General features: G+C 42.5%; 2 protein-coding genes across 8 annotated transcripts in view; one reads left to right on the forward strand and one right to left on the reverse strand.

The window, feature by feature from the left end:
* The window catches only part of ANKRD45 (ankyrin repeat domain 45), a 46,331-nt gene extending 36,347 nt beyond the window's left edge, over positions 1–9,984 (forward strand). For 3 of the 7 annotated variants that reach the window (XM_078392410.1, XM_078392416.1, XM_078392411.1), the window contains 3 exons: positions 8,309–8,353; positions 9,060–9,181; positions 9,437–9,984. In XM_078392410.1, the coding sequence (XP_078248536.1) occupies positions 8,309–8,353; positions 9,060–9,181; positions 9,437–9,457 (188 nt within the window). In that variant the 3' untranslated portion in view covers positions 9,458–9,984. Of the gene's footprint in view, positions 1–8,308; positions 8,354–9,010; positions 9,226–9,436 lie in introns of those variants that run through there. The other 4 variants (XM_020798511.3, XM_078392414.1, XM_078392413.1 and 1 more) reach the window with 3 other exon arrangements.
* Positions 1,909–18,155, reverse strand: PRDX6 (peroxiredoxin 6). The gene is made up of 5 exons (XM_020798514.3): positions 17,997–18,155; positions 13,685–13,841; positions 5,486–5,632; positions 4,191–4,337; positions 1,909–2,685 (listed from the first exon to the last, which is right to left on the reverse strand). The coding sequence occupies exons 1-5, from the start codon at positions 18,086–18,088 to the stop codon at positions 2,554–2,556; spliced, it is 675 nt and encodes a 224-aa protein (XP_020654173.3). The 5' UTR covers positions 18,089–18,155; the 3' UTR covers positions 1,909–2,553.
* Between the last annotated feature and the right edge of the window lie 90 nt (positions 18,156–18,245).

The raw sequence follows: 18,245 nt of genomic DNA on the forward strand, positions 1-18,245 counted from the left end.
CTCATCTAGTATCGAGAAACCAGCTCAATATATTAGCGATGCTGTAAGGAAAAAACTCAGGACACAGAAACTTTTTCTTTTGCTCTGCCACATGCTGGGGTGTAGAGCCTCTGCCGATCCAGCTTATCAGTCTACCCCCGCACCATGTCAGTGCATATTTATTACTTCCTTAAAACGCCTACTGCAGCGAAACGTAGCCTACCAAGCACATACTGTGGCATTTCTTATCCTATTACACCAGCTTCTGGGCAGTACACATACCCGCCCCTTATCTACATCACACCAAGCGATATGTGAGGAAATGCAGCTCTTCCTGTTGCCTCCTCGCTTACAGGACAGGCTCGCCTCCCCCTCACAGCGGACCCATAAGCTTGCTGTTGCCCCACAATCTAGGGTAGTGTCAAGCTCTGTGCATCGGTGTTTAAGAGGTTTATGGAAAAGCTGGAAAGGTATCCAAAACAGAGCACCCAAGATGGTTAATGGTTGGGAAACCAAGCCCTATTGGGAATGGTTGAGAGCTGTGCAATTTTAGTCTGGAGAAACTGTATGTGGTATGTGAAGCCATCTTCCAATATTTGGAGGGCTAACTCGGAGGATGGAGCAAACTTGTTTTCTGTGGCCAAGAGGGTGCATATAATTGATTCGAAGAACAAGAGATTTTGATTAAACAGTGATTCCTGACAGCTGTTTGACTATTGGATGGATTACCATGGGAAGTGGTGGCTTCTCTTTCATGAGGTTTTTAAACAGACTGGAGGGCCATCAGTCTGGGATGCTTTAGCTCAAAACATCCCTTTCCCATCATTACTGGTTGGATCAAGACAGAACCCCTCTCCAGGTACTGTACACTTTTTTTAAGGTCAGGATCTTTGATCACATACTTGTCACATACCATATTTTTCCGTGTATAAAATGATACTTTTTCTTTAAATAATTTGAGAAAAATGAGGGTTGTTTTATACACGGAAGGCAGCTCTTTACCACTGCCTTTTGCGAAGGCACGGGGCTTTAGCAAAAAGGAAGGGGAGTCGTTGCTCCCTTTTTGCTAACCTCCATGCCTTCTCAAAAGGTGAAGGCATGCTGTGTTCAGCAAAAAGGAAGGGGAGTAGTCTACGGCTCCAGCGCACCCTCACCTTTTGGGAAGGCACGGAGGTTAGCAAAAAGAGAGCAACGGGTCCCTTTCCTTTTTTTACTAAACTCCGTGCCTTCTCAAAAGGCGAGGAAAAGCGGCAGTCACTTTGACAGCCACTTTGCCTTTTGCCGAGGCACAGGGCTTAGCAACAAAGGAGCCCTTTGATCCCTGCTTTTTCTAATTTGGGGTTAGAAAAAGGGGGGTTCATCTTATACACGGAAAAATACAGTAACAATAGCTAGGGCCCTCAAAGCCTGGGCACTTTGGAGAAGAAAATTAAATACAAGATTTTATTTTATTGGGTTCAGTTGAATTTGTAGTATCAGAATAGATATGTGAAGAATACTTTGATGAAATATCTCTGGAATTGATGCAAAGTGCTTGTTGTCAAAATTATGTCAAATCTTAGCTTTATGTTAAAATGTAGCCCTCCTTCTATTGTTGAATTCAGTTCAGCTGTATCCAGACTAATCAACAGGGAGGGGTAGTTCAGTAATATCCAGAGGGCTTTATACAAATAGGTGATAGCAGAATTATTACATGGGAGAATGTAATATTGTGGTTCCCTATGGTGAGATTTTTTTACTGCTATTTTCTATATTTTATGGAAGCACAAGAATACTGTTTCCATGCTACCTATGAAGATTGGTGTGAGCTGTGATTTTATGTGGCATCCTAATATATTCACTCTTGGTAAAGTCCTTCCTATTTTGCAGTTATGTCATAATGTACATGATCAAACATATTTAACATAAATGAAGAACAGACACTAAATATTTTAGCAGATCTTTTCATTTTCAGAACAAAAAACAAAAGATGAAAATGTTTAGTAAAGTCATTTAACCAACATCTCCAAGTACAGCATAACAAAAGTTATCAAGTCTTTAAATTAAGCTTTTCATTAATATTTGAGATTAATCTGAAATAAAGGCACATGGCTTCTGGAACAAACTTCAATTGTAGAAAAAAAATTACTCACATTTCTAATGGACCTGATTTCATGTGATCATTACAACATAATGTTTTGAATTTTTCTGCATACATTAGAATACAAAATTATTTGCCCCGTTAAAAAATTCCAGTGCTGAAGAGACAATCCATAGAGAATAGAAAGCAGATCAAATAAATCAGTAATACTTATTGGTGCCATGTTACAGATTCAGCTCCAAGAAGACATCCAAAACAAACGATCATAGGTCTGAACAGAACAAGCTTTCACGGTCTTGCAGCTATTAGCCAGACCAAGGATATTTGCCCAACATTTTTCAAAAAAGAATGTAACCAGAATAGTGTAGCTAGCCAGTCCTTGGCTATAACCCCCCCCCCCCCAAACATACTTTTACAGAGGACAGTTAAATCAGCTTGTTCTATAGAGTCCTTGTGATCACCATTCTGGTTTGCTCAATCTCACTTCACAGTTTTTACTTAGGTTGAGGAGTATAACGAAGGTAATTCTTGCCAGATGGAAGGTTCTTGGCACAAATTCCTCCTGGGAACAACTTTTTGGCCTCTTCATCCGAAAGACTTGGTACCACCATAACCTCATCTCCAGGCTATTGGGAAAGACAGGGAGAGAACATTAGTAAGTAGCACCTTGCTAGGACAGCTGCAGGCACACTAATCTTCCAATGCCCACCTATCACTGAAGACTAGAAATGATGGTCCATGAATGCATAAAACATCCTTGGTTTGCAACAACATATAATCTAAGGCATGATTTCATTGAAACTGCCCATATATCCACATGATCAATGCACTACTGTGAAAATCTCTGAAGTTAGAATATCATACATTTCATTTCTTTTGCAACATGAATTTGGCCATTTTAGGTGCATATGGTTATACAAATGCACAGTATGGATTTAGACAAGCCACTGAAATTCACCTCATCCCCCATATTCCATCCAGTCAGCCCAAGCAATAAACAATTGTATTTAAAGACCTATACACACGAATGGAAAGCAAAAGACAAGGGCCCAGGCAAAATTTGACACAATGGGGTGTACTTCTGAATAAATGCACATATGGCTGTGTTGTAAAAATTGTTGAACAGTGGTTTTTTATTGCAAATAGGCATAAGTAAAATATTATATTCCCAAACTTTTATTGCTTATACTAAATATTTTGACACTTAAATAATCTTAGCACATGAAGAAGAAAAGTTGATTTATGGTGGCAGTAGGCAGGATGATGGATCAGGACCCATTTCAAAAATTTCTCAAAAACAACTAGTAATGTTCTCCTTGGAAGTTATTTGACTACCAATAGTACATACAGTTACAACATGGGGATACTTGGCTCAGTAAAACTATGAGCAAGAAGGAACTTGGAATTGTTGCAGATCACAAGCTGAATATTAGCCAACTCTGTAAGGTTGCTGTGAAAAAGGCCAAGACTATTTTAGGCTGCATTAACAGAAATGAAGTCTCCAAATCTTGTGAAGTACTAATTCCCTCTATTTGGCACTGGTTAGGCCTCATCTGGAGTACTGTGTCTAGTTCTGGACATCGCAACAAACATGCCAACAAACTGGAACAAAACAAAGATGATCAGGGGACTGGAAACCAAGCCCTGTGAGCAAAGACTGAAAGAACAAGGAATGTTTAGTTTTTATTCTATGATTCTATATAAGTGAATCCTATAGAAGAAATTTCTCTGGCTAAAGTCATCTCAAACTGTTTCCTATGCAGTATATTCGGCCTGTGTGAAATGACTATAACTTCCCCCTACTTTTCAGAAGGCAGAAACTGAATCTACTGATTCTTATAAAATTAGGAATATGCTTATAAATGGAAGATTTCAAAAAAATATGAGCAAGTTGCAGCCTTAAGTAAATTTGTGTTTGTGTTCTGTGCCATCAAGTCAGAACACTTATATTGACCCTACTAGGGATTTCAAGGTAAGTGAAATATTAAGGAGCAATTTTACTAGTTTCACTCCCCTAGACAGTTTCCACAACCAAATCAGGATTCGAACTCTGTTCTCCAGAATCCTTGTCTAGAACCCATTATACCAAACTGGGAGTACTAAGTAAACTTAATTAAGTATAAATAATTACCTTCCAATCAACAGGAGTAGCAACTTTCTTAGCTGCTGTCAGCTGCAGGGAGTCAACCACTCTTAGAATCTCATCAAAGTTTCTTCCAGTGGTTGCTGGGTAGAGGATAGAGAGTTTAAGTTTCTTGTCTGGACCAAAAATGAACACCTGCAAAGCGAAGCCACAGAATGAGAACCTTAAAAATTTACCACAAAGGGGCAACTAATCTTTCAGAAATCCAGTTCGTTATTTCTTTACTGGTACCATCTCTAGAACAAAAAAAAATTCGTTTGGGGTGCCACTTTTAGTAGGAATACTTTCAGAAAACTGTTGTATTCAGACTTCTCACAAATACTGTTCTAACCATATTATTTGATCTTATACATGAGCCACAAGAGGACTTTCTATCAATGCACTTTATTTATCTCAAGAGGAATTAATATTTTACCATTAATGTATTGGAGTAAAATGTAACATTTCCTCTTTTTACACATTACTTTGACACTGCTTTTTCAGAAGAAACGTTAATTTTTAGAAGTTGCCCCAAACAGTAGAAGTACCTACTCTTGTTGCTTGTAATGCTACTTATTGTTGTCTTACGATTGTTTCTTGCAATATTACTTTCATGTTATATTTGCTGCTAGCACAAAGTATAAATCCCTATTGTTTTCTCCAATTTCTACAATAATCTCTTTTATAGAATTTGTATTCCAACTAAGGTCACTCCATCTTACTTTTAAGACATAAGACATAAGACATAAGAAATTTATTTGTCATTGCGCTATTTGTCATTAGATTTATTGCTCATCATATCTCTAAAGGTCTAAGCATGATGCAATATTTCCTTATTCATCCTTGCAACAAATCTAAACATTCACTAATTTCCACATAAAAAACAAGGTATGGAGACAACATACTGCTCAAGGCCCCTAGTGTGACTGAGTGGGCCTCAAGCCTTGTCAGTTCTATAGAAGACAAATATCTTCTGTTGATGAACAGATTAATCAGGCTGCTTGGTATAGCTAAGTATCATTCAGAATGTTAGATGATTTGCTATGTATCATTAAGAGACTGAAGCTTATTGTCCCTGTATCTCCCCCTCCCACTGCCCAATTGATCTCTGGGAGGCAGCTGAACTTGGAGGGTGGGGAAGCCTGAGAGACTCAAAAGCCATATTTGGCTAACAGGCTGGAGATTTCCCACACCTCTTTTACCTGGTAGAAAACTATATTACAAGGATGAAAGAATGGTTACTAATCAGCAAAGAGAGCTTCAATCTGTAGAAATACAGTATTTAAAAGATACAGAATACTTACAACACGAGCAGTCAGAGGTATACCATCTTTGTCTCTCTCATCTGGGTCCAGCATGCCCAGCTGGACTGCAAGCTCCCGGTTTGCATCAGCAATTATTGGAAAAGGAAGCTTCTCTGTGATTTCATCACCATTGTAGGCGTTAATGTCCTACATCAAGGGAAAATAAATACTGATTTATAGGTTCAAAATCATTTCCTGAATACCAGGGACTGCATGCATGCATACTTAGGAGTCAAGGTTCACTATCAATTGACTAATGTTAATAAACTACTGTTAAACAAAAATTTATACAATGGCAAATATTGAATCTGTTGTTACTGTGTCATATTGCGGCAGTTCAGAAGTCAATTTTGCCTAGGTTAAGTTATCTCGAGTTCTGCCTGCAGAGATATTAGATATGGTCTTTAAATACTGGGTGACTATATGTATGAATTTTATTCATAGTTCCAAGAAATCGAGAGTATCTCATGCAGTGAATTTTCATAATGAAAAAATGGAGGATTGTGGGACCCAAATTTTTAAGTTTATTATGTAGCATTCCAGATAAAACAAAATTTTGTATAGTTGTTGGCTTCCAAACTCTCACATGGAAGTAAAATATCAGGATTTGGAAAATCTGAAAGAGATTTTATTTTCCCTTATAAAATTAAGTTCCATACCACTGATAACCAATCCATTCCTTAGTAATGCAGCAAAATTTTGGAAAGACTAGCAAAATATATTTTCTTCTGCTCCAGTACCATGGACTCCTCTTTCATTAGCCATTCCTATTTCATGATGTTGATAAATGGACTCAATTTAATTGTGGGGAAACTGATTTATATCAATTAAGAAATCTGTATTCTGGTTCAAATCAGGGGAGCAACTGTTAAACCAAATAAGTTACTATCCCAGCCTACTGCTTTCAAATATTTCATGTTCATTTTTCTTCATTTCAAGTAGTGAAAGCACAGGCCACTAGACCACTGGTTCTTAACCTTGGGTTACTCAGGAGTTTTGGACTGCAACTCCCAGAAGCCTTCACCACCAACTGTGCTGGCGGGGGTTTCTGGGAGTTGCAGTTCAAAAACATCCGAGTAACAAAGATTAAGAACCACTGCACTAGACAATTAACTGAATTTATATTATTTATTTATTTATTTATTTATTTATTTATTTATTTATTTATTTATTTACTTACTTACTTACTTACTTACTTACTTACTTACTTACTTACTTACTTACTTACTTACTTACTTACTTATTAAATTTATACCCCACCCATTTAGACCATGTCTACTCTGGGCGGCTTACAATAGAAATAACAGAAAAGCAATTAAAAGCAGCAATTTAAAACATCCATAATATCATTCAAGATGGAAAAGTAAAGATCAAAATGAAAAAGTAAAGACGGAAAAGTAAAAATAGAAAAGTAAAGATTAAGTAAGATCAAGATCAATTTGAAACATTACTGCTAGTCTCAGAAAATATCCAGTGGGGACTGGCTTCAAAATTATATTTAATAATGATTGAATCCCACTATGATTGTAAATTAGGTCCCAAAATGGTTTGGGAAAGCGATCTGGGAATGACAGTATCTTATGTAAAAGGGCGAGCTCTATGGAACAAGGCTCGTCTCAGATCAATCTCCTCCATATTTGAGGAGCATTCCATTCAGCTTCTGCAGTTGTGTGAGGGTTCGTGTGTGTGGGCTGTCCTTTCTTCAATAAACGGACGAGACTCTTGAGGAAAGTCAAACGGCAACGTATTTATTTCTACTTTAACATCATCAGTAACTATACCCATAAAAGGGTTTAGGGACGTTTGGAGTCCAAGGTTTGGTTTGGAAGGAGTCCACAAACTATGTACAAAAGGGTTAGAGTTCTCTGGGTTCCAGGGTCCTGTTGAAGTCGGCACAGTCCCTGGTCCAGGGTTCACCTCTTCTTCCAGGGATAACAAGGGTAGGGTCTCCTCATCTCCACTCCAGCCGTCCCAAGAGGAACCGTCTTCTACTGTGAAGCCCCAGGGGCCGGGTAACCCCCCAGCTTCCTCAATTCGGCGATGTGCCATTGACGCTTGCGTTCCAACTCTCTGGCTACCGCCTCTCTCTCCTCCCATAGTTTCCTGCGCCACTCTTTCGCCTCCGTCTCACCCCAGTAAGACGGACGCGGCTTCAACCCCAGTTGACGGCGTCTCTCCGCCTCCTCATGGGGTACTCGGACTTGTTCCCACTTGTGGGTCCAGGGGTCCTCCATCCACACCCACTCCCAACCGCCTGGAATATCCTTCGGTCTTCCCCTTATATCCCCCATCCCCGCTTCTATCTCCTCCCCTCTTTTTCCCGCCTGAAACCGTCCCGTTTCGCGGGCAATCTTTAACCCCTTCATGTCCTCTTCTAGGTCCCGGATATCTACTCCCTTGCTTAGGGTGAGGGTTCCGCCGCATTCTGCCCCCCAATCAGGGGTTTCCACTCCTTTCTCCTCCCGTCGCGGTGGGGATGGTGGGGGGGAAGTCTGGGTCTGGCTGCTATTCTTCGAGAGCAGCGGCACTCCAACCAGGGCTTCCACCTTGGGAGCCTCACAAGTTGGCACTTTACACCACTTTGTTTAAGTTATATCAATAAAGAAGTCAGTTCAACCTCACTGATCCAAGAAACAGGCTTAGAACCTCAGTTAGAATTAAACCTTACATATACTGCAAATAAATTTCACTGACTTCATTAGTAGATGCGGCATACAGCTATGCATGCTCACCTCAGGGCCTTCTCAAATATGTATTACTCAAAGAAAACACATGGTATCCATCTGTCAGATACCAGACTAAAATACTCTATGGTCAATACAGGTGGACAAGACTCCGTTGTCAACAAAAAAATTGGAAATCCTTCTGGTAAGTGAAATTTACTTTCACACTTAACAGGTAGCCATGACTAACATTCTCACTCAGTTAAACAGTATGGCAAGAACATTTCGTAGGTTAAACTCTGGTCACAGAGAACATTTCAGCCAAAACATTGGGTACAGTGGGATTAGCACTACAGAAATCTTTAAAAGAACATGTGGGAAATTTTATCTGGGGGATATATCTCTCAAAAATGTTATTCCCTGTGCAGATGAACCACAGATTGGGCTGATTATATGAAGATCCACAAGATGAGTTTAGGTACCTAATGAATGCAAATACAATAAGGAATCATGTAGAAGTATGCCAGAAAGAGAGTGGAATGTGTAGAAAATGCAGCAATATTGTGTCAGTGAAAAAAAAAGGGATTTGGGAGCAGAAAGCACTGTGGGTAAGATGATGCTACTTAATATGTTTAGAAGAGTAACAATTCTTCAGGACCATTCACTATTCCAACTTTTTTCCATAGTTTGTCCTTATGTATATATTTAAAATGTAAGCTACCTGAGGAGCCCACTATAATGCCCTAAATGCAGTGGTGCCTCACATTACGATTGCCCCGCATTACGATTGCCCCGCATTATGACGTTGTTGCGATCGCAAAATGATGATCTAAACGGGCTTGTTTCGCTTTGCGATGATCAGTTCCCTGCTTCGGGAACCGATTCTTCCCAAAACGATGATTTTTCTACAGCTGATCGGCGGTTTCAAAATGGCCGCCGGGTAAATAAAATGGCTCCCTGCTGCTTTCTGGGACAGATTCCTCGCAAGACAGCCACTGAAAATGGCCACCCTATGGAGGATCTTTGCTGGACGGTGAGTTTCCAGTCCATTGGAACGCACTGAAGGGGTTTCAATGCATTTCAATGGGCTTTTTATTTTCGCATTACAGTGTTTTCATTCTACAGTGATTTCGCTGGAACAAATTAACATCGTAATGCAAGGCACCACTGTAAAACCTTGCCTTATGGCTTGTTGAGTAAAAATGAGCTAATGCATATTTGAAATGTATAGTATACTTCATGAATCAGTGAAATAAAAATTATTCTTTTGATTATTTTTTTAAACCAGAAATCTACAAGTGATATGTAGCTACAGTCAAGATAACAAGCCAAGTCAACATAACATGAACTGATGACTTCATTTCTGTTTGAGACTTTATTTGAATATTCTACGTGGACCTAGATTTTAGACAAATTTGTTCTAAACTATATTTCTACGCACCCATCCCCACTGAAAAACAGTATAAAATTGTTTAACTTAATATAGATGGCATTATAAATTAATGTTTAAAATTAATCCTGAAAAAAAAACTTGACGAACAACAAGAAATTATGAATATAAGCAGGAATGGCTAATATATTTGGATTCTACAAGAAAGATCTACGTGAAAGAACATTAAGTATGATATTTAAAATACATTTTTACAAAATTTGGCATGTTCAGGTGGGTAGTTGTCAAAATGTTGTCTGTTTGCAAAAAAACGATAAAGGGGTATCACATTTCTACAAAATAGTTAAAACTGATGTCTCTTGCTATGTATGAAGACTCAACATAAATGTTACTATTTACCTACATATCATATTTCTTCTTAAAACAGTAAACTATAATCCAGTCTATTTTTTCAGAGCTGACATTTTATTTCTGTTTTATATTTATAGCCTGTTCTAGTACTTAGGGCAGTGATTGCAAACCTTTTTGGGCTCACGTGCCCAGACTAGGAAAAAACACAAAAAACCAGCAGGCAGCAGTACTGGAAGTTTAAACTGCTTTTAATAGTCAGTATTCAAGCAGACAAGGGTTCTCAGAAGAAAGCAGAGGAAGAAAATGAAGAGTTTCAAATACCTGGGAAAGATTGGGGGCAGGAGGGGGATTAAACTAGCTGCAAGCAGCTTGAAAAGAAGACTGGCAGATGAGATCATAAGGGGGGGGAGGAGTGCCACTGAACTCTGCCACCAGAAGCACGGGCCCTTGGGAGATTGCACACAATGGCATGCGCACACACAGCCCAGAACACCACAGCCAGCGGGAAGATCAGCTTTGGCACCCGTCTTTGGAACGAGCAGCTGCAGGAAGCTTGGTTTCTCCCTTTCTCTGCCCTTCCAGAGGGAACTCTGCCCCAGCTTTGGAGAGGAAAGACCCTCTCACCTGTCACAGGCCAGAGAAAAACAGTTTCTGCGGACCTGCATTTCCTCCTTTCCTAGAGAGCCAGCGATGAAAGACTATTTTGGCTCCGAAATTGGATACCAAAGCTTACAAACCACCTCGTGTTTCAGTGTACAAATATCTGTACAAGGATCAGCTAAAGCCACAAATTAGTACAGTGGTGCCTCGCTTAACGAGTGCACCGTTTAACGAAGAATCCGTATAGCGATCCCTTTTTGGGGATCGCTAGACGGATCAGCCCCAATCCCCGCACTCACTTTGCGACGATTGGGGCCTCTGGCGGCCATTTTGGAGCCGCCGATCAGCTGATCGGCGGCTCCAAAATGGCCGCCGCATGACCCGAAATGGCCCCTATCAGTGTTTTCGTGCCCTCCCCTTGCTTACGGAGGTCGCGAAAACGCTGCGGGGGGGGGGGGGCATTTTGGGCCGCGGATGGCCCGAAATGCCCCCCCGCAGTGTTTTCGCGACCTCCGTAAGCAAGGGGAGGGCGCGAAAACACTGATAGGGGCCATTTCGGGTCATGCGGCGGCCATTTTGGAGCCGCCGATCAGCTGATCGGCAGCTCCACAATGGCCGCCGGAGCAAAAACATCGCTGGAGGGGTAAGTTTCCACGCTTATTGGAACGCATTAAACTAAGTTTAATGCGTTCCAATAGGCTTTGCTTACCCGCACAGCGATGTTTTCGTATAGCGAAGGTTAATCCGGAACGGATTAACCTCGCTATACGGGGCACCACTGTACATTTTCCCATTCAGATTTGCACACTACTTTGACTTTTACATGAGTCTAATCAAAATATTCAACCTACAGTGGGATCTCTACTTAAGAACTTAATCCGTATTGGAAGGTGGTTCTCAAGTTGAAAAGTTCTTATGTTGAATCTGCATTTCCCATAGGAATGCATTGAAAACCATTTAATCCGTATCTGCTCTTTTCTGTCCATAGAAACTACAGTGAAACCTCTGCTTAAGAACTTAATCAGTTTTGGAATGGTATTCTTAAGTTGAAACGTTCTTAAGTTGAAGCAAAATTTCCCACAGGAATGGACTGAAAACCAATTAATCCGTTCTGGCTGTTTTTTTGTTATGTAGAGGTGCGTTCGTACATTGAAGCATTAGTTCCCATAGGAACTAATGCAAAGCTGGTTAATACGTACTCTACCACTAGGGGGAGAATTTTTTTTAACCTAAGATGACCTAAGGTTAAAAAAAGAGCAGGAAAGGTTTTTTTTCCTGTTCTTATCTTGGATTTCTGTTCTCAAGTAGAAGCAAAATTTAGCAAATGGAGCTGTTCTTAAGTTGGATTGTTCTTAAGTAGAGACGTTCTTAAGTAGAGACCCCACTGTACTGTTCCTCTGACGTTTTTTCAAAATGGCTGAATACAGCTGTCTGCTCTTTTATGTTTGAGAGAACACTTTAAATCAGGGGTCGTCAACCCCCGGGCCATGGCCCAGTGCCGGTCCGTGGTCTTACCAGAACTAGGCCACAGATTCAGATCTGCGCCCCCCGCCCGCACGGTGGGTGTGTCGCACTCATGTATGAGCATGACACGCCCCTGCAAAGCATGACACATCCACTGCGCTCACGCGGGGTGCCCCCCATGCATGGAGCTCGTTACCCCTGGCCGGTCCGTGGCCCCAAAAAGATTGGGGACTGCTGCTTTAAGTGGAACAGTGAAAATGACTAAAGGGATTCATTATGCAATCAGAGTTATTACTGTCCAAGGTTCAAGCAAAATAATCATTACAGACACAAAACAAACATATTTATTTGCATGTCTTATTTTTGCATTTGCTTTTTATGCATTTCACAATCTAGACTGAAAACCCACAAACAGTCTTTTAAGAAAATTATCTCGGACGAGAGTCTCTTCCCTCACCCAACCCCACCATCACTAATCCAGAAACATTTGCTGTAGTAAGAGTAAGAACTGATAGGCCCTGCTTGAGAATTTATGTAAGCAGGGGCAGCTAAACAAACTGGAACTGTGCAAGCTAGAGTCTTAATCGGCTTCTAAAACAGACCACACTCTCCCTCTGTCATGTGACCCAAGTAATTATTAGCATTCTAGAAATGCTGCCCTTCCTCTGCATTCTCAAGACAACTGGCTGAATTGAAAAGATGGTACTACCAGTTACATTGCACAGCATTTAAACAAGTACGCTGTGCCTAGCTTTTAATTATTTTATCCTTCACAGATTGAGCAGATCTTTTTAACAAAAAGGAGAAATTCCTCACACTGAAATCAGTTCAATTCTTTTATAGGCAGAAATCTGTTACTTCTAACTTTAAAATTCAAAGTAATTAAGTAAGGCAAAAGATATGTATCAATACAAGTTAAACTAAATCTAGAATATAATAAAAAGAGTAAATCCAGCTATGCGGCTGGGGCACATCACAACGGGGGGGAGAGGGAAGGAAGGAGTGGGAGGGGAGAGGGGGGCTGCATGACTGCATTGCGCCATCCCCGTCAATAGGTGGACCCCCTCCTGGCCCCATAAAGCCACCGGAGTCGAAGCTGGCAGCCTCTGCTGTCTGAGATCGCAGCTGCCGGTAAGCGCGCTTGGAGCGGGGCTGCAGAGGATGGCTACGGCTGCCCCCCCCCCCCATGCGGCTCAAACCTAATTTATGTGCGGCCCAAACCAAATTTTCATCTTCTAATGTGGCCCAGGGAAGGTGAAAGGTTGGACACCCCTGAGCTAAACTAAGTAACTTGTCTTCCATTTTTGTACCCAAAATTCCAGTTTCCAGACCCTTCCAGGAGATCTGCTGGCATTGAATTGCCCTGAACCTTTGTGAAGAGTAATTTCTTCCCCGTTGCTTCATTCAGCTGAAGCTACTCTACTAACTAATCCAGTACCAAGGAGTGCATTCCTTTAGGTTTTCACTCTGAGATATGGGGCAGGTGGTTACTGCCTTCCAATTAACAGTGGGTTAATTGGTCAGCATATCCTAGGCAAAAACTACAAGACTTGTTTTTCAAAAGGGCAACAGAAACCATGACCCGCTTTTCCCAAACTCTTGACTGTACATGCATATAGGTGACTAAGTCACAACAACATTAAGGGGCCCCTGGAATTGCGACACAATTTAGTTTCATGCAAATCTTCTACAACTACAGTACAGTGGTGCCACTGTATCCCATCACAGTACCTTGCTCCAAGAAAGATGATCTTTGACATCATCAATGGAAAGGGCTATCATTTTAATGTTACGCTTGGCAAACTCTGGTGCCAACTTTGCTGCCCGGCCAAGCTCTGTTGTGCATACTGGTGTGAAATCTCGTGGATGAGAAAACAGTATGCCCCATCTGAAAGAAAAATAACCATATGGCAGTGTCTTGATGAGCAGATAGTGCTGAAATCTAGCAATACACAACATATTCAAACTGTCTAAAGCAGACTGAGCTATTAAGGAGGATTTTTAGATTAAGACAAACAACCTACGGCCCACCAACTGTTGGTGGACTGCAACTCCAATCATCCCTGACTATTGGCCACGCTGGCTAGGGCTGACAGAGTTCAGCAACTTCTAAATGTTCACCGATGGTTCACCATTGCTGCTAGGGCAATGCTGGGTAAATGCTCTCCTTAACTTTCTGTTCTCTTTTAGCTTCTTTTGCCTTAGTTTCCATCCTGTTAAGCAAATCCTTTAAGTTAAAGTAGTTTCATATGCAGAGTTTCCAGTATCCAACCATTAAGAATCTTTTGAGCTGCTGCTTCACTAATACTGTACTGCCTGTATTCCTCAAACTGACCTTCCTGTATTTTTAGGTCTTTTGGAGGTTCCACATATAAAGAAAAAAGAAAAACATTTCACTATGGTAATTTCCCAAGTCCTTTCAATAAGATGTCAGCTCCTGTTTGGTAGCACATACCGTATTTTTTGCTCCATAAGACGCACTTTTCCCCCCTCAAAAAGGGGGGTAGAAAGTCTGTGCGTCTTATGGAGTGAAGGTGGTGACTTCGTCCCCACTGGCCCTGTGGGGGGGGGAGTGTCGCAAGGGTCCGAGGGAGCCTTCCAGGACCCTTGCGATGCTCCCCCACCCCCCCCACGGGGCGAGCGCGGGCGAAATCGCCAGCTCCCAGGACCTTTTGAGAGGCTTGAAAACCTCTCAAAAGGTCCTGGAAGGTCGCTATTTCGCCCGCGCTCGCCCCATGGGGGGGTGGGGATAGCGTGGCAAGGGTCTGGAAGGCCCCGTCGGACCCTTGCCACGCTACCCCCACCCCCACGGGGCCAGCGCAGGTGAAATCGCCAGCTTCCCAAGCCTTAAAAGAGCCCCAGAAGGTGGCGATTTTACCCCCTCTGACCCCCGGGGGGGCAGGGTGAGTCTCTAAAGGGTCCTGGAACACACTCTAGGACCCTTTGGAGGCTCACCCTGCCCCCCCACCGGGCTAGAGGGGGCGAAATTGCCACCTTCTGGGGCTCTTCTGAAGCTTTCCAAGCCTCAAAAGAGCCCCAGAAGGTGGCGATTTTGGCCCCTCTGACCCCGGGGGGGGGCAGAGTGAGTCTCTAAAGGGTCCTAAGTTGCGTTCCATAAGACGGACCTCTCCATAAGGCTCACCAATTTTTAGGAGAAGAAAACAGATTTTTTTTCCTGCTTTCTTCTCCTAAAAATTTCGTGCGTCTTATGGAGAGGTGCGTCTTATGGAGCGAAAAATACGGCAATTACTTAGCAGCAAGCTGAACTGTACAATCAGTTTCTATACTGTCACAACCTGGCATGCAGGTTTAATATAGTTCATCCAAAAGCTGCTATGAGTGTGAACCTTACTGTACTGGAAGTTTTTTCAGGATAGATCAGCCACTTATTTCCATGAAATGTACACCCTGGTCTTTCAAGAGGTTTGAAATCTTTAATCATAGAATCATAGAATCATTAAGTTGGAAAGGGCCTATAAGGCCATCAATTCCATCCTCCACCTCAATAGAGGAATCCAAATCAAAGCAAGTCTGACAGATGGTTGTCCAATTTTCTCTTGGATGCATCTAGTGTTCAGACAATATGCTCATGTGCTATAAAGGCGTACTTATCATGCAGATAAACATAGGAAAAAAAGTTGTTTCAGGAGATGTTTTAAAGGAGTCCCAGAACTTATTTGCCTAAGATTTCAGTCATAGTATTAATTAAAGCTACATGAAACCCAGTAATATGTTCCATTAAGAAAATGGAATAGTTAGCAAGTACACAGCATTAGCATTGTTTTCATATTCTGCCCCACTCTTTCTTTCACAAAAGAGGGGCCAGCAATAGTAAAATAACAATGGTAATACGGTATGAGATACATTATTATCTTATAATTTGAACAATTTCTGCTTCCCCATGCAAGAAAATAATTAAAAACTCATACCAAGGAAAAGAAATCTCAGTAAAGTCCAAGGTCTTGAATTATTTATCTGCATAACTGCTCATCCATTTATCAATTCATGAATAATATCAAATGATTACTTATCAGTGAGTGTATAAATGGTCACTGAACAAGTACATTTAAGTACTGACCTCTGGCTGTGTAGTTGCAATGGGAACAACCACCTTGGGTGGGTAAAAATATTTTAAATAAAATTAAATAAAGTAGGAGGCTGCATCTGCTGGCCCCTGATGCCACACCACAAGTGCTGCAGAAAGTATGTTGTCATACAGGGAACATAACACTAAGATACATCAATTAATTCTCCCTTGTCTTGAGACACATTAGGAAAAGTTTGGAATGTTTCAACATGTGTGTAATGATGTTGAAGCATTATGTCTCTACTCCAGTGATGGCAAGTGCTTTAGAACTGCAATAGTGCACATAACAGCTGATCCCCAAAGCAGTTTACAATGCTTGTTAAAAGATCTTCTCCAGTTGTTACTCTTCTAGCTGAGTGTCATTTGCCATCTAGCAAAATTGGTGTAGGCCTGCCTAATGCAATTCCTTAGTTAAACATGAAAAACAGAGTCTCCATGAACTGTGTCAGGCAACAGCCATCTACCCTTACTCTACCGACTGTTATCTGTCTTAAAATACTGTACATTGTAATGACAACCTAACCATTGGTTATGAGCAATCAGGGTCAAAATGGCACTCATTTGCAATGGGAGAAGAAAGTAGATATGTTAAATGTAGCCAGAATTCACAAAAGACTGTTTTTTAAAATTGCAAAACAACAAGGGATTATTATACTGTATCACCATATCTTAAAATGTTAGTAATTATCTAGATAATTATTATCAGTAACAGTCTTGTCTGCAAGGCTTTGTCATAAAAGTGTAAAAAAGCCCATCCGAAAAGGATAATTTTGCAACCTTTCACAGCACTGCATAAGAAAGGTACTGATCAATCAGATCAATAATCCCTGTAGTCCAGCATTCTGTTCCTTGTTGGGGCCAGACAAAATATTTTGAGAATTCCAAAAGGAAGGCTTGAAGGAAACAGCCCTCCACCACTGTGTGTTTCCACTGTCTACTATTCATGGGGTACAGTCCGTCAAGCTTTGGAGGTTCCTTTTTTATCTCAGCTTATACTCTGACTCATAGCCACTTTGGGTCCCTTGTTGGGAGAAATGCGGCATAGAAACAAAACTAATAAATAACTCCTCAACCCCATGACTGTCTAATCAGCTAAGGACATACAGTATAAGCATGGGATCGCCATCACATGTTGTGATAATAAACTGCAGGGATGAATTATGCATTCAGTATAATTATGCAATATGGACTTCCCTTCCCGTCTCGAATCTTCTGCTCATCAAAATCTGCGGATGACTCCAATTTACAGTATTAAGAAGGCAGCAGAACTATTCCTTATCCGTTTCTTTTACTGTTTTGTAACTTAACTAGCTCTGTATTACAATTACTTAGAGCCCACCTTTTGGGGGGTATCCCGAGGCCCTTCACCAAATGCATTGTACTCAAAACAGGGCAAAACGACATCGCAACCCTTCCCACAAGGCTTGGGCCTGGAGAGCAAGAAGGGGCCGCGACTGAAACGGGCTCCCGACGCTTCCTCCTCCTCCTCGGCTCGGCCCGCCACAGCCGCTCCGGCAGGAGGGCGGGGACGGGACCCGTCTTCTCCTTGCTTGCCCGCTTCTGCCTGCAGACCCCGGTGATGAGGGCCGAGGAGGCAGCCTGAAGGAGCTTCGGAGGCTTGGCCCGCCCGTCAGCTTTCCCTTCAGGGTGGCTGGTCGCCCGGGACAGGAAGAGAGCGAAGCCCCCTCACCCCACCGGGGCCCGACCATGGCTTTGCTGGAGTCAAGGGCCCCAACCCGGAGGCTCTTCAGCCCCTCGGCCGCCCTCCTGCACAACGAGCCGGCGGCGAGGGATCTCTTCGGGCCCTCCACGTGAGGCAAAGGAGGCGCGGCGCTGCCCTCCCTCCCGGCCGCTCTCTGAGCTGGTCACAGCCGCGGACTCCGGAGACCGAGTGGGGCAGCCGAGCCGGATTCGCCCCTCGGGCAGCCACACGCGCACGCACACACCGGTACTCACGAGTTTCCCAGGAACTCATGGAAGCGGATCGGGCCGTGCGTGGTGTCCGCCTGGAAGTTGGGCGCCTCATCCCCGAGCAGCAGGCCTGGCATCGCGAAAGCAGCCTCCGCCGACGAAAGCAGCCTGGGCGAACTGGCGGCTCTCGCTGTTGCGCAGGCGGCCGCTTTTAAGGCCCCCGGGAGGGAGGGGGCGGGGCTTGGAATCCTCGGGTTCTCTCAGGCGGTGGATTCCGAAGGGGGGCGGCGGCTG

The sequence above is a fragment of the Pogona vitticeps genome, chromosome 4 (genome assembly GCF_051106095.1).
Source record: "Pogona vitticeps strain Pit_001003342236 chromosome 4, PviZW2.1, whole genome shotgun sequence".
Classification (NCBI taxonomy): Eukaryota; Metazoa; Chordata; class Lepidosauria; order Squamata; family Agamidae; genus Pogona; species Pogona vitticeps.